Genomic DNA, 15,492 nt, shown 5'->3' with positions numbered 1-15,492 from the left:
ACTTAATTTTTTATTTAAGTATTTATGTATTAAAAAGAAAATATAAACTCCAGTCATATCTCTTATGATTTTAATTTTTTTTGCATGATATTTATTAAATTTTTTTATTAACACATCGTGAGAGTATATATTTTTTTCAATTAGTACTCTAGAGATAAATTTTTATAGGGAGTTAAAGCTGTTAATTTTGTTTAATAAAATTATAAAAATATTTTAAATGTGAATAAATAAGTAATTTTTGAATTGAAGAGAGAGATGTTAGACAGTTAAGTTGGTTAGAAGGGGCAAGTGCCAAGTGGGCAACCGACGTTTACCAGGGAGAAGGGGATGGCGGGTAAAGAGCCATCCCCCCAAAAGTAGGAAAACTGATAAAGAGGAGAATTTTGATTAAGAACCAGACAAAACTGAAACAAGATCCCACCTCGCCCGGAATCCATGTTTCAATCCTTCGAATTCCTTCCTTTGTCTTCTTCGCTGTTAATCATTTGACTTCTCGACCATGGCTGACGACGAAGAGCAAAGACTCTGTTTTCTGAACATGTGAATGTGATTCTCCTGTCAAAGGTATGTATTTATGAAGTAAACATCAATATAATGACTTTGAGCCATCTCTCTTTTCATGTAATTCATCATCATAATTCTTGTATATAGAGTGAAATCCAGCGTCTGTTTTATGTGTAATTCATGTCTGTTTTATGTTCAGTTGGGGATTTTGATTTCTTTTTTCTTTTCCCCTTGCTAATGTTGTTTGGTTGATGGGAATGGGGTATTGGAAAAAACCAGAATAAGAAAACAAAACCCAATGTTTTCGGGTTCCTTTTTTTTGGTCCTCTCGTTCCAACTTCACGTTGTTTATACTGATTTAGACCCTTTCCCCTGTTTCCCTTGTAACTGAGCAGCAAGTGAAGCTGCAAAAATTCATCTTAATTAGTTGATTTTGCCATTCATTTTATGACCAATCCAATGCTAAAGAGTTTCTTAAATGAAATAAACCATTGATTGTTACCTGATAATCTGTTTCAACTTGAATCAGGTTCAAGGACAAGCTTGTAGCTGAAGTCATTTTGTCACTCAAGTAGATTTGAAGAGGCAGTTTCTCTGAGAAATGGGGAAGCACATGCGGCACAAGAGCGCTGGCATCCCATTTCCGCATGGTCATCCAGGATGCATGTGGCGTATGCTTCAAGTACTTAACTACCAACATTGGCATTGGCGTGTTATTAAGAGAAGACTTACATATAAGAAGCATGAAGGTAGAAAACCTGATGCGGGTAAGCAGCCCTGGTTCTCATTCTAAACTCAATATTGTCCGATAAATTGCTATAGAATGGCATAATCATCTTTGATCTGGTAGCAGTGTTTATGCTCTTTGCTGGACTGTTTGAGATAGTCTAATTAATTGTATTGTTACCTTATTAAGTGAATCTAGATCAACAATAATGTCCTAGCCTAGGTCGAACCAACATGATAATTTTAGCCAGGGTTACTTTTTGCCTTCTTGGCAGAGGTTTTGAACGTAGTATCTGTTCTTCTTTCAAGGATGCTGATATAAGCTTTCTGGTTTATAGTGGCGGAAAATCCTGGGGATGATGCACAAGCCTCGACTGCTGATGATTCTTCAAAACGCAGGAAAGCTGAAGGGGCCAACTCTAAGGTGAGTTGAATCTTGAATGTAAAAGGTTTTCCTTGGCACATTTCTTGAGCTTACTTATGCCTTGAATTTGAATATCATTTCAATAGTAAACAATTGAAAAGTTTTGTTCTTCTTCTCTTTGTTTGATAAGGACTGTGATCTGCAATTGCATCTGAATCAGAAATCCACTGATTAGGATTCATCGATCTCTTGTTTTACATGCAGAAATAGGGGAATATATAGTTGTATCTAATTTGAAAATTGGCAGGTTGAAGGTAAGAACAGACAGTCCAATCCAGCAAGTAAAAGTTCAGTGAAATCTCGACTGAAGGCACTTATTACTGAAGAGATGTCTAAAAGGAAGGGCCGAGGCCGGCATCGCAGAAGTTCGACCTGCCCTGCAGGATCACAATTGACAGGAACTGGTTCAGACTTTCTTGCAGAAGCTCACACTGATGGTCCTCTCCCTGAAATAGCTCTGAATGATGAAAGCCCCAGACTGGGTGACGAGAACAAGGAGATCTCCTCTGATAGCAGTTCTGAGGATCAAGTTTTACCAAAGTCCTCGGAGGAACCAATTACCAGTGATGAAAATGGCGAAGAGTGTGGTATCATGTTTAGCGGGAACGACTCAAGCCATGAACAAGTTGATGAAAGTGAGAAACAATTAATTGAGAATGCCATTTTTTGTCATGATCTAAATGACAGAAAGCAAGCTTTCTTGAAACAGAAATCGATCTCTTCGAAAGAACTAACTAAAGATGGTTCGGCACATCAATCAAAGTATTTCACGGATGCTCGGGATATAATCAACATGAACAAAGGGTTTTTACTGACAATTTTACAGGATCCGGGCTCTCCTTTGGCTCACCATTTCCATAAGCAACAAGCTATCAGTGCAAAAATGGGAATAACCAAGTCAGGGACTTTCCCTTCACCTGGGTCATCGAGCAGAAGAGGTTTGGGACCACGGAAACAAAACCACAAGCGGGATGGACGAAAGCCGCCTGATCATGAGTCGACAGAAGATCTCTGTAGAAAGTCGATGCCATTGATAGCTGCAGACCACAGGGCAGATGGAATTCACCAACTAAACCAAGCAAATGCTGAAGTTCCCGATGTTACTTCAGGTTCATCATCCAACCATCTGAAGCAAAAATCTGATGGAAATCAAGTGGCAAAAAAGAGATTCAAGCATCTTAAACAGAAGATAAAACACGCAATCAGGGAGAGCAAGAAAGAGAGGCATAGGATTGCCATGGATGCGGTCCTTCACAAAATTCCTCACAAGAAAGGATTTTCCAAGGACTTGACAAAGGACATTGTTGATTATTTTAAGAACCCTTCACGGATTAGAGATGTTTTTTCTGAATCTTCTACCAGTAGGAGAAGAATTCAGCACGAAAGAAGAGCATCATCCTTTAATGAGTCTATGGATAGATATACGCAGTTGTATGAATCTAGTTTCAACAGAGAAGCCAGAGAACATATCTCCAAAAGGATACAAGAAAGAAGAGAAGAAGAGATGGTTTTGCCTCGTAGGAGTGCCCCAAAATCCCTGGGAAGAATTCTTTCCTCACCTGAACTACATTCTTACTTTTATCAGAGTGAGGACTCTTCTGATGCATTTTCCTCAGACATGCCAACTACTGTTGCCGATAGCACTGTAAGCATAAGCAGCTTAACTGAACAAAACAATCTAGATGTTTCGGCTGCTTTGGATTACCACTCACAATTAGGTACCCTTGGAAAAAGCGAGTCTCAAGAGTATTTGACAGGCATTAGGGAAACACTTTCAGTTTCTTCAGATAAGTTAGCATCAAACTCATGTACAAATAGTAAGACAATAGCTCAAGTGGGAAAAACTAGTGATGAGTCGGGAAACTTGATAATAGGCGACATAGTTTCTCAAAGTGATCAAGACAGTAAGCCTGAAATAGTAGTACCTATTACAAAGCTGGAAGAAGCAAGTGCTATCCCTTTGCTCAACTTAAATTTAGATGGGAAAACGGTCAGTACTCCTGCAGAAATTTCCAAATCACAAGGTATACCCTCTTAATTCTTTTTCTTACCTTACGGAACAGATCATATTCTTATAACTTGTTTGATCTTTTTAAAGTCTTTTGTGGAAGATTAGATTTCCTTATCAATTTATCTTCATGTTTTGTGGCTGAAATGAATTATGGTACCGTTAGAAGCAGACTTGGAGCTAACGCAAAGTCACGGCTTTCACACACGACTTGATATTTTAGCTGATGAGGAACATGAATTCAAGGATTCCCTTAAGGTGGCTGAGGGCAGAGCTCAATTTGAGAAAGTAGAGACTCTAAAGAAGGATTTAGACAGTGACTTTTTGAAAGATCGATTAGATACAAATGACAAAGATAAATTTAAATACGTTAGAGATTTGCTCGAACTATCAGGATTTAGTGGGAACGAAGCCCTTGGTACATGGTATGCGGATGACCAGCCAGTGGACCCTTTCCTGTATGAGGAAGTCAAGGGCGGCTGCATTTTCTGCGACCCAGATTGCTCCAGGGACGAAGTAGGCGGTTACTGTAATCACCCACTGTTGTTTGATCTAATCAACGAGGTATTGTTGGAGCTTTACGAAAGATCATACTGCTATTGTCCCAGACCTTTGTCTCCATTATGCCACATCCGTCCAATGCCATTAGGACACCATGTTCTTGAGGAAGTCTGGACAAACATAAGCTGGTACTTGAGCTTTGAAACTGGATTTGACAAACCATTGGATTATGTTGCCTGTAAGGATCTAACAAGAAGTGATGGTTGGATGAACCTACAGGCTGAGAATGAATGCTTGGGGCTTGAGCTTGAAGAGTTAATCTTTGATGATCTTTTGGATGAACTTTTCTAGAATCAATACCTCGTGCTTGATCAGGTTCAACCAATTCATTCACCAGCATTAAAAATTTTTGTTACTTGTGTAATTAATATTTGTTTTCTACCCAAACTTCCAAAGAGACAAGCCAAACAATAGGGAAATAATTCTTTGTGTAATTAATATGTGTTTCCATTTTTTTTAATTGGCAATAGCTGGCCAATAAAGAAAGGGCTACTATCAGCAATGTTAGACTGATTAATTCAAATAATAATGAAGACAAGAAGAAGAAGGAGAAGAGAGAAAGGTGGGAAGTAATGTTAATGGCTTTGAATTTTTATTTTTATTTTTATTTTTTTTGTATAATTAAGAAATTGAATACATAATGGGAGGTAATTTTCTAACCCCACAAACTCATCCCCTTCATCTTAGAATTGGAACCCAGACTTCTAAATTCAAGTCTCATTGTGATGTCCAATTGAGAATGAATAATGACTTTAAATGTTAATTTTATTAATAATTTTTTATAAATTTTTTATTTTATAATTGAATAATATGGTATCATTCAAAAGAAAATTTTATTCTTTAACCTTAATTTTATAATTAAATTTTTTTTTCCAAAATTTCGTGCTCATAATTAAAAATTTTGATGAAAATATAGGTGCCTATATATATAAAACTTGTTAAAATGAAATGGTTTGTAAATATATTTCTTGTTGGTGTTTAATTGATTAATGACAATTTAAATTTCAAAAATTTTTGCATGATAAGCAACAAATTTTCAACTATCCTTCACTTCCTGCTTCCTTTCCCAGGAAAAAACTGCTGACAAAATTTCAATCATGAACAGAATGGAACCTTAATAATGTCTGCATTCATGATTGAAGACTGCAAAGCATGGAAAAATATGTTTTAATGTTTACAATTATCAAATTCTCAATGATTAATCTTACAAATACCATCCCCATGACCAACAACAAATCCCCTAGTCGTTGGAGTTCCAAGGCTCTTAAACCTTGTGGTCGTGTGGGTTCTCCAGCCCTACGGCGGGCTCATGTTTTGTCCCCCTCCCTGCCTTTTCTTTTATCTTTCAGCCGCAAAGCAACTCAACCGAAAGGAAACCTTGTTGCCATCCAGGCAAGTAGACCAAACACGTACCAGTGAAAATTCGACAAAGTAAATTGTTTGCTGCTAGTGACAACAAATCAAATTGATTTAACACCGTCTCCATCGACCCAAACATCCTATCATTAAAGTAGACATTTGATGGCTACTTCAACAGCTTAGTGTCAGAAGAACCAGTTTTTACATGCTTATTTGTTTCAAAAAGCTTGTTTGTTTGAACTTCTTTGATCGGATTGGCAGCAAGCTGAAACCATTGCACCCTTCTGATGGCATCCACAGAAAACAGATATGGGGCTTGAAAAGATGCATGTTGGAAGCATGAGCAGGGCGTGAGGCGGAGGAAGAGAGACGCAAGTGCAAGTAAAAGTGATGGTGGTGATAGTAACCTCCATATACCGTAATCAAATAATGAAAGAAAATAGCTTTCAGAAATGATGGAAAGTGATTGGACTTGCTGCACCCTTACCAAAAGATTATTCCCACATCCACAGCAATCGGCCTGAGTTCATTTTGGACCCACCAAGGGAGCAATGCCCACTGTTGCACTGTGGCGCTTACCTACTGTTTAGCCCTTGTCTGATGAGACCCCCTCTATGGCTAAAGATATATAAATAATCAAACAATCCATGGTTCACCGAAGATGGAAAAGAGCGAGAGAAGGCTCAAACCCTCAGCCACCCTTTTTGCCAAAACGTGCATATAAGAGAATCCAAAAAGCTTTTCTTTCCATTATCCACCTTCCCAACTTTAACAAACATGAAGAACTTCACTAACCCAACAACCAATAAAAGGAAAATGAACAACTTGGGTTCTTCACTACAATTAATTTAGTGATTTTCAATGGGAGAATATTTGATAATTGACCATTGCTTTCCCTTTTGCCTATTTGCTTGAACAAATGCTGGTATCCAACTGAAGAAGGAAAAGCTTTTGTTATAATTGCGAAGCTCGTCCATTCTTTAAAAAGGTAATGGAAAAGGAAAGGCATTTTTTTTTCCTTGCTATGCTGTACACGTAAAATCAGAGAGGGAATCACGACTTGGAAATGAGAGGAGAAGATCGTTCTTTCATTTTCTTCCATTGGGCCCTACCATTTTTGGCCAAGCTGATGATTCCTTTCCACCCGTCCAATCAAGTTGAGGTTGGTTACTGCCCATTGGGTCATCCCTACCATACCTGGTTTTTTGGGGTCTAAGATTTTCAAAATGCATTGAGATGTTCATAATGAGACCTTTCTGTTTCATTTCGTTTTCACCCCTATGCCCGATTCCACTCCCTGGCTCCTCGTGATCAATTTTAATCTGACACTCGCATTCAAGGAAGGTGCATATCACTGTCCGATCGTGATCTCAACGAATAACATACCTGTCATTTTCTAAGGTAAAATATCCTTTTTTTTTTAATTTTAATCAAAATTCATACAAATTTATTAATATTTAAAATAAATATTTTATTTTTAAAAAATATTTTATTAAACATATAGATTTAGTCTATAGTTAATCATTAATATTTTTATTAGTTTGATGCTTAATCATATTTAAAAAATTATATTTTTATTAATTTTATTTACACTCTTAAAATAAAGTATTTATTTTAAAAATTAATAGACTCATTTAAAATTTTAATTAAAATTTTAAAAAATTAAAATATTTTATTTAATTTTTTGCATATTTTAAATTGAATTTTATTATTTTAAAAGACATTCGAATCTTACAAATATTTAATTAAATTTAAAATTACTACTCACATTTATATTCGAATATTTTAAATAATTTTTATTAAATATTTGAATAAGCTAAATGTTGAATTAAAATAAATATAAATTAAATTAATAAATTATAATTAATTCATAAAAGGTAAATTTTAAGTTCAAAATTATATTTAAAACAAGATATAATGAATTTTAATAAATAATAGATTATTTATTAAAATTTTTTAATATGAATAAAATTAAAAATAATTATTTATAATTAATTTCGAATAACAATTCTCTAATACTCGAGTTTGATTATAAAATATTTTAATTTTATTTAATCGGATATAAGGCGGTCATTGCTATTAAATGCATACAGTTGTTGGAGACTGCGGCTTGGGAGCGCGAAGTTTAAGAAAAGGAAAGACCTCTTGCCTTGTCGAAGCGAAAGTTTTGATGAGAAGTCAAAGGCAAAACACCTGATGGTAATTTGCTTCTGGAAACAATCATGTCTACGTGAACTTGTTTCGAAGTCTGTGATCTTTTTCTAAAGTGTTCAGAAAGAAAACCTATCATCATCATCATCACCATCACCGTAATACTGTCCTGACCACCTAGTTCTCAGATTCTGTCACTTCAACGTAATTCCAAAGCAAAACATTGCCCAAAGTTTATGGGTAAATTTTAAGATAAAATACTCAATCATTTTTAATTTTATTTATACATAAATTTATTAAGTTTTAAAGTAAATATTTTACTTCAAATAATTAAATGATTTAATATTGAAATGTAAAATATTTAAAATAATTTTTTTCATTTTTTTTTTTAAGTCGATGATGAATATCGATTGATCACTCTGTTATCAAATCTAATCATGAAATATCATATTTAACCGAATCTTCTTAAAATGAGAACCAGATCTAATGGTCTCAAGCTTCCCAACGGAGCACCAGATTTAGTGCACCCTCCGCCAAAGGAGTGTGGCCAAAGTTCTGGCTGAATTTGGCCATGCATGACTAGACCCAGCCGAGAGGTAGTTGGTTGACGATAGGAGTGCCGTTAAAATTGGAAGTGTTTTGAAAAAATTTATTATTATGATATAAAAAATTGAGAGAAAAACATTTAAATGGTTTAGAATGGAGAAAATTTACTAAGAAACTAAGAGGATTTGAGAGGAAAAGATGTTTGATACAAATGTCAATAATGCTTAAAATTGAACCTTTATTCATAGACAAGGTTTAAATATTTGATAACTGCTATTTATCTATCGATAAATAATATAAATTTTCTATTTGTCGATAGATTTGTATTTAGATAATGTTTTTTATGTTTAATTTTATAAATTTAAAATAAAAATAAATATTCAGTAATTTTATATATTTTAATATTTACATAATTAATATAAAAATATTATGTTATTTTTTAATGTTATTATTTATTATTTTTAATTACTTAAAATTAAAAAATAAATTTTTATATTAAAAATTAAAAATTTATTCAATTTATATATTTTTTATACTTAAAAGTAATTTTATCAATTTATATTATATTTTTAGTAAAATATTTACAAATTAAATACTATAATATAATTCTTTTAAAAATTACTCTTCGTACAAACATTACTTTCTTTTATTATCTCAAACACTATAAAATTAAAATTTTAATAATTATATTTCTTATAATTGCATTTCTAACCATATCAAACGTGATGCAAATCTCACGTGAAACTGATAACAAATGGCTTGACCGAAGCAAGTAAACTGTGCCAAATGGATAAATTGACGTGGCCCCTGAAAAGATTGGAAATCAAAAGCAACACGGCTCAAAGGGGTCCCACCACCTAGATCATCACCTTTGAATTGCCTCTGGATCAAACCGACTTGGATCTGACGGTGAATCAAGATGAGGAGGAGGAACACCCTAGAAAGCACTAGAGCAGCCCATCCTGGGAGACGACAAGAGGAGGACAGATAAGGTACACGGAAGAGAGCAGGTAAGCGTTACTTCAAACGATACCCGCGGGATAAGCATGACGTAAAATCATGAGACGTGGACGGTTGATGTTTGCGTTCTCTCGTCTCTCCCGGTCTATAAATTCCAAGGTCTTGGCTTCCCTGGAAACTCGTTCAAGTTGGTTGTTTTTCCCTCACAGAGCTGTTTGATTAGCACCAAAATCACTTCCAATTTTCAATCAGAAAAGAGAAGAATGTCTTGCTGTGGAGGAAACTGTGGCTGCGGCACCGGCTGCAAGTGTGGCAGTGGCTGTGGAGGGTAAGCAATTCCCCCCGCTTCATTTCCTTATGAATTCATAAGTCCTGCCATGGAAAAATTCCCCTTTTCCTGTTGCGGTTTTTCGCTTCAAATGAGTTGGAAATCTCTTTTCCATCAAAGGGTCTTCTCAAAATCGTTAATTTTTGTGACTGATCAAGACATTTTGCTCGTTATCTTGTTTTATTTGTTGTGATCTTGAGTCAAAGTTTTAAAACTCCTTTTGTTGATGATCTTGTAGATGCAAGATGTACGCTGACATTAGGTTTGCCGAGAAGACTACAACAGAGACTCTTGTTCTTGGCGTGGCACCCCAGAAAGCGTACGTATCAAAAAGATCAAGACCAGAAAAGGGAATTTCCTTGTCAAGTTTTGGTTTTTAAAGTTTCTGATCCCTGTTTTTTTCAATGCATGCAGGCACTTTGAGGGAGCTGAGATGGGATCTGGGGCTGAGAGCGGCTGTGACAACGGATGCAAGTGCGGAGACAACTGTACCTGCGACCCTTGCACTTGTAAATGAGAGAAGACAAAGATCCATGGAAGCAGAGAGGCCTTTCTCTTTTAACAAATAATTATTAGTATGTCTTGCAGTTATGTGTTTCTGCGTTTATTAGAATAAAGTTGCCATGGCTTTTGTCTTATCTGCAAATCTTCATCAGGATTTGCCTCTGTGGCAGCCATGGTTGCTTGGTGTGTACAAATATAGGGAAGTAATACTATTTAGCTTCTATGTCTAATGTGAGCATCTCTGCTATCTCGGAATATTATGACTATATATCCTTGTGTTGTACGAAAGTGAGTCAGTTTTCTAATGAATGAACCGAAGCTCCTTTCTCTTTAGTTATTTTCTGAGTTTGTCTGTGTTTTTCACTTATTTTCGGGGATGGTTTGAAGAATAGCGAATTTGGATTCGGAATGATCAGGTCGCTACAAATTATGGGTGGGAAGTGACTTTCATGTGAATGTGATTGATAAGGGCATTGAGGTGTGTGATTTCTACTGGAAATCAGAACCAAGACCAAGACTTTTTGCTAGTTTGGTGAGTGAAAATAATGGAAGAATGGCCCACATCCAAATTATAGAGAGCCTTCATTTAGTGTGAACTGTGAAGCAAGTTCCTGCAATTTCATTTGCATTGAAAAGGACCAATAACTTAATCTGCGGGTCGGTGGAAATGGACCTAACTTTGTTTAATGCAGGGTAACGCCATGGGCACAAGGGAAAATATCTTGTAAAGAGTAAGATGGGGAAACTAACATGTAAAAGGTTATGAGTAACCTTGATCCTATGGTAATCATGTTATCTAATTAATATGTAGGATGTCTTATTGACAAACCTTTCACCATGAAGCAAATTTTGGCAGTAAATTGTGGTTCTCTACACGAGCAAGATTGGCTACATTAGGCAAATTTGTTGGAAATTCGGACATTGTACCGCCTCGCAACTGGCAGTACAATAATGAATCTGCTGCAGGAGTAATTATAGCAAGAGGAGTACAAATCTGAAGTGACAGTCCAAGGGAAAATGATTATTAAGAATACTACAAACTGGCCCCATCATGCCTCAACTTGAACTACATTAGATTAATCTCAGACCATTGAAAACATCAGCTTAAAATGCAAGAATATTTTCATTTACAACTGGGTCCGGGTGTTGCAATTTCTGGTCTATTAAATATTCCTTTAACAGCTTTGCTGAACAAGTTGTAAACCTGCGAAGATGGATGATAGGCAAATTAGTTTCCTTTACTCATATTGGTTTCGTGACTACTGTGGGAAAATGAGAATTATTTGTTACCTGCTTTGATGAAAGGCCAATCTTTTCCAAGTCACTTAGCTGCAACAAGCAAAAGAATACTGCTCAGCTCTACTCATCATTCAAGAGACTCTGGAGTTCAAAAATAACATAGAGAGCCTACACTTTGGCTCTTTGCTTACCGATTTTAAAGGGCTAGTTACTCTGAGTTCAAGTATGTATTCTGTCATCTTCGATCCAATCCCCTATACCATAAAACAAATTACAAAATAAATAAAGGATAAGAAGGTGTTATCAGAAAAAACAGCATAGTATTACTCAGCTGAAACTTACCTTTAGGCCCTGTAACTCTTCTCTGCCAATATAGAAGCCAATGAAGAAAATCAGTTTCAGTTTTCACCCAAAACAGAAATCAAGACAATGTTAATATACAGGTAGGAAATGAAGAGATCCTGGCATAATAAAACTGACCTGCTAGCGGTATTTAAGAACTCAATAAATTCTTGGATAAGTGAGCTCTAAACAAAAATTTTATGAAGTTAGAACAATGGCTGAGATAGGGTCAATACAAATTTAGCTTAAGACATACATAAAGTACCTTGATGTTAGAACTCCATGCGTTAAATTTATCAATTGGGGTGCCAACATCTTGGAATTTTTTGGTTGCACTGGCCATGGAAGGCGTTTTGGGAGTGTTTGGCTCATATGATAATGAAAAAAATTGATCCTTGGATGATTGTTCTTTGAGGGATCCTGGATTTATATTGGAATTGATGGGGGACAGGACCTTTCTTAGAGGACTTTCCATTGCAGTTTTCCTCTCTTCTTTGCTAGATGGTTCTTCTACAAGTTGCATATAGTCAATAAGAAACTTTGTGACTTGAACAAAAATGTCCAAAATTTTCATTAATTCACAGGGAGCAGTCCAGACAGATAATTGTCAATAAATTTAATGGTTAAATAACATACCAGCTAAGTCCATAGTTGATTCCAATATAATCTCATCAACATCAGCTCTCTTTTCCTCTTTATTGCCCTTAGCCGAAAGGTGGGAACCCTGGAACGAAACTTTGACATTTGAGTAATGTAGATCTGTGGTTTCCAGAACAAAGTTCTCCTATAGCTTAAGCAAGCTAAAGTAAAATCTAGAATGCTTCTTAGTTAATAGAACTTACCTCCAAATAAAGATTAACAACACCTTCATTGTTGAATAAATTTCTGGAAGTCACAAATAAACCCCTGCATATATGTTTAACAAATCAAGAACTGAATCTGTGGGCTCAGCCAGTTCTGAAGGAAATTTGAATACTAGTAATTCCATACCTGTCTTTAGCATTAGAAGCACCTTCTTCGGCAGTAGCCTTGAGTTTGCAAGAGCTGTTATAATTTAGCTTCTTCGCAGAGCTTAAAGAACTGGGAGTTTTGCCAATGAATCGAGAAGAATATAGTCCCATTCTCTGTGCACTCTTTGTTTTGCCTTTTGATTCAAGCCAGGCTTGCAGTTTTGCTTCCATATCAACTTTATCCTTTGGAGTTTCTAGTTTTTGAGCTGAAGAAACTACATTTGAAATATGACGAGACCTAGCAGCCAAGCTAACAGTGTGAACAGATTCTTGGTACTCTCCAGGATTCTGTCATAAAACAAGGATGACATTGATCAAAATTTGAGAATTTTATGAATAATATGAGTCAATAGGGCAGGATTATGAATCATTTTAAGCTAAATGAGAACTCCTCACCAGACAAGCAACCATCAAGGCACGGCTAGTTCCTCCAAGAGAATCCTGCAATATCCGAGTCAATTTGCTTTCTCGATAGGGTACTCGTGGTTTATTGTTGTTCAATGCATAGATTACATTTGACAAAGCAAATAAGGACTGGTTGATCTTAGCACTCTCTTGGAGACGAATGCCTTCATTGCAGGTCCTCCTATTATCCTCATTGCCTAAGTAAACATAATGCAAATTAGTAATGTGACCTACTAAACATTACCTCAAATACAACAAAAAACTCAAAAATGTGCAGAAATTAACAACCTGCTAAGTCGATGAGGTTCAGCTTCCCCATCGTAACGGGCCCAGAACCATCATCACAAGGAGTGGAAACAGCAATCACAAGGACACCATGGCTTCTACTAGAAACATCATTGAGACCAGTATGTGCTACTTTCCTTCTCTGAATTCCACAAGAAAAGACTTCATGAAATTCAGACATGGAATTAATAGGAACCCGAGATAGGCCCCTTAGATGAATCTGCCCATCTTTGTCATCCAAAATCGAAATTTCCTTTGTTTTGACTTCTAATAGATCATAACACCTATCCATGTAGACTTCATAGTACGAAATCTCGGCTATGCACCCTGTGCTTTGGCAGATAGACAAAATTGTGGACATGGCCAAAGGCACAAGACCTGGCAGCTCTTTTGTACCCTGCAACATCAAACATGTCCTTCATCTCTTCACCATAAACATAATAGCATTCTAAAGACAAGTAATTAAAAGGAAAAGCAGAAGCTGAACTGAACCACTAAACCCTATCTTTGTAATCACAAATCTGCCACTTAATTAAAATCTAATTATAAGAATTAAGGGGTTTGAAAGATTGGACTTCGCAAAGGCCTTGTGATGAAATTTCACTGTAGAAATCAAGTCATGGATAAAAATACCTAAAGATTTGAACACTAAACCATTTAATTACAAGAATTTGACAGCTCGCAAAAGCAGTAAATCATACAACTAAGATTTTATCTTTTCAGTTTTAACCATACCTGCATGGTATAAGTTTTTCCACTGCCAGTAGCCCCATAAGCAAACACTGTGGCATTGAAGCCATGAAAGATGCCTGGAATCAAAGAATTCACTTCTCTGTAGAATATCCTTCTCACATTATCATCTTCTTGGTCAAAGAAAGAGTCCAATCTATAACATTCATTTCGGCTACAATCCAACAAAAGGAAAAAAACCCATGATCAAGAAACCAAATAAATTTCATTTGCTCAAACTTCAACCACCCCCACCCAAAAGGAGAAAAAGAATGAATCTCTTACCTGGTATTAGGATCTTTAAGATGAACAGCAACTTCATCAGAAGAGTCTTGATTATCAAGAAGAAAAACGCAGGACTTTGAGTTGCCATTCCTTGCAGCAATTTCTTGGGGAAGAAAAGGACGGACTCTAACCACCACCCTTACTTTCGAAACGATGCCTTGTTTCGAAGGAGTACACAATTTAACGCCCTGGGTTTCCATTAAAGCAGAATCTTTGTGAGTATAGAGCAGATAAAAGGAACAATTTTGCAGAGAAATGTTAGAGAAAGAGAGCGTAGACACAAGCAGTTTTGACAGACAACAACAACAACAACGTTGTTTAGATGAGGATTTCGGATTTTAAAAGATTTGACCGTTGGGGGAAAGCAAGGGAAAAGAGGTCAGCGTTTCCCTTTCCCAACATTTGAATTTGTCTCGTCCGTTTTTGGTCTCGTGGGGCCCACCCTGATGAAAAGTAAAAATCGTTGTGCTTGAAAATAAAGATAAATGGAAATGAGAGGGCTTAAATGAAAATATCGGAAAACTGAACTTCCGTCGGAATTTCCTATAACTTGAAGGATCTTTGAGAAAATTCCCCGGCAATTTGAAACGCGCCATTTTTCCCGTTTCTTTCCCGTCACCTGTTAAAAGTAAACTAATTTTTGAAAGAAGGGGCAGGGCAACAGCATTTGACTCTTTCCACTGTTTTTCCCTCCTCCTCTTCTTTTGTAGTAAATATTCGGACCCTTTATTTGTAATTCAACAATCAATAAATATTAATGTAAATTATTGGAAAATTTTTTTTAAAAATGATAATAGGTCGATTATCCTCTCTTTATGGTAATCTTTCAAATTATAAAAACCACTGACCATATTTTTATTACAATAATATATTTTTATGAATAATTAAATCGATAAAACTTGCACTAGAATGAGGTATAATTAGTGAGAAGAAATGGAAGAACAGACTTTACATATATTATGATCATAATTTTGAGAAGATGGAAAGATAAAGTATTGTAGTACCCTTGATGATAAACAGTTTATTTAGAGCTAAATCACATTGATTATCTATTGCCATAAGATTTCCTTCTGATTGGATCACCAAATTGTCAAGCCAATGGGAAGAAATCAGCTTTGAATTCCTG

General features: G+C 35.8%; 3 protein-coding genes across 3 annotated transcripts; 2 read left to right on the top strand and 1 right to left on the bottom strand.

Annotated features, from left to right (window-relative positions):
• Window positions 1-427: 427 nt before the first annotated feature.
• On the top strand, window positions 428-4,639 carry DAU1 (TRM32-like protein (DUF3741)). The gene is made up of 5 exons (XM_089784252.1): window positions 428-564; window positions 1,034-1,271; window positions 1,569-1,654; window positions 1,902-3,678; window positions 3,829-4,639. The coding sequence occupies exons 2-5, from the start codon at window positions 1,106-1,108 to the stop codon at window positions 4,512-4,514; spliced, it is 2,715 nt and encodes a 904-aa protein (XP_089640378.1). The 5' UTR covers window positions 428-564; window positions 1,034-1,105; the 3' UTR covers window positions 4,515-4,639.
• A 4,767-nt stretch (window positions 4,640-9,406) lies between these two features.
• On the top strand, window positions 9,407-10,408 carry MT2B (metallothionein 2B). Its single transcript, XM_021433748.2, has 3 exons — window positions 9,407-9,567; window positions 9,806-9,886; window positions 9,982-10,408. Exons 1-3 carry the CDS (start codon window positions 9,503-9,505, stop codon window positions 10,082-10,084), a joined length of 249 nt encoding a protein of 82 aa, XP_021289423.1. The 5' UTR covers window positions 9,407-9,502; the 3' UTR covers window positions 10,085-10,408.
• LOC110420436 (ATP binding microtubule motor family protein) lies at window positions 10,124-14,670 on the bottom strand. The gene is made up of 13 exons (XM_021433747.2): window positions 14,367-14,670; window positions 14,088-14,256; window positions 13,356-13,749; window positions 13,059-13,264; window positions 12,643-12,950; window positions 12,495-12,558; window positions 12,289-12,376; window positions 11,918-12,162; window positions 11,791-11,837; window positions 11,653-11,674; window positions 11,502-11,564; window positions 11,362-11,400; window positions 10,124-11,275 (listed from the first exon to the last, which is right to left on the bottom strand). The coding sequence occupies exons 1-13, from the start codon at window positions 14,564-14,566 to the stop codon at window positions 11,195-11,197; spliced, it is 1,926 nt and encodes a 641-aa protein (XP_021289422.1). The 5' UTR covers window positions 14,567-14,670; the 3' UTR covers window positions 10,124-11,194.
• Window positions 14,671-15,492: the final 822 nt, after the last annotated feature.

This window comes from Theobroma umbraticum, unplaced genomic scaffold (genome assembly GCF_002168275.2).
Source record: "Theobroma umbraticum cultivar Fairchild unplaced genomic scaffold, ASM216827v3 scaffold_86.0, whole genome shotgun sequence".
In the NCBI taxonomy this organism is placed as follows: domain Eukaryota; kingdom Viridiplantae; phylum Streptophyta; class Magnoliopsida; order Malvales; family Malvaceae; genus Theobroma; species Theobroma umbraticum.
The sequence above is the reverse complement of the archived record's forward strand: the minus strand, read 5'-3'. Positions and strand labels throughout refer to the sequence as shown.

Coding starts and splice junctions, on each gene's coding strand:
- LOC110420436 (XM_021433747.2), bottom strand. CDS start 14,566: ATGGAAACCCAGGGCGTTAAATTGTGTACTCCTTCGAAACAAGGCATC. Junction 12,163..12,288: donor ATCAACTATGGACTTAGCTG/GTATGTTATTTA, acceptor TGCAACTTGTAG/AAGAACCATCTAGCAAAGAA. Junction 11,276..11,361: donor TTGGCCTTTCATCAAAGCAG/GTAACAAATAAT, acceptor CCATCTTCGCAG/GTTTACAACTTGTTCAGCAA.
- MT2B (XM_021433748.2), top strand. CDS start 9,503: ATGTCTTGCTGTGGAGGAAACTGTGGCTGCGGCACCGGCTGCAAGTGT. Junction 9,568..9,805: donor TGTGGCAGTGGCTGTGGAGG/GTAAGCAATTCC, acceptor ATGATCTTGTAG/ATGCAAGATGTACGCTGACA. Junction 9,887..9,981: donor GGCGTGGCACCCCAGAAAGC/GTACGTATCAAA, acceptor CAATGCATGCAG/GCACTTTGAGGGAGCTGAGA.
- DAU1 (XM_089784252.1), top strand. CDS start 1,106: ATGGGGAAGCACATGCGGCACAAGAGCGCTGGCATCCCATTTCCGCAT. Junction 1,272..1,568: donor AGGTAGAAAACCTGATGCGG/GTAAGCAGCCCT, acceptor TCTGGTTTATAG/TGGCGGAAAATCCTGGGGAT. Junction 1,655..1,901: donor CTGAAGGGGCCAACTCTAAG/GTGAGTTGAATC, acceptor GAAAATTGGCAG/GTTGAAGGTAAGAACAGACA.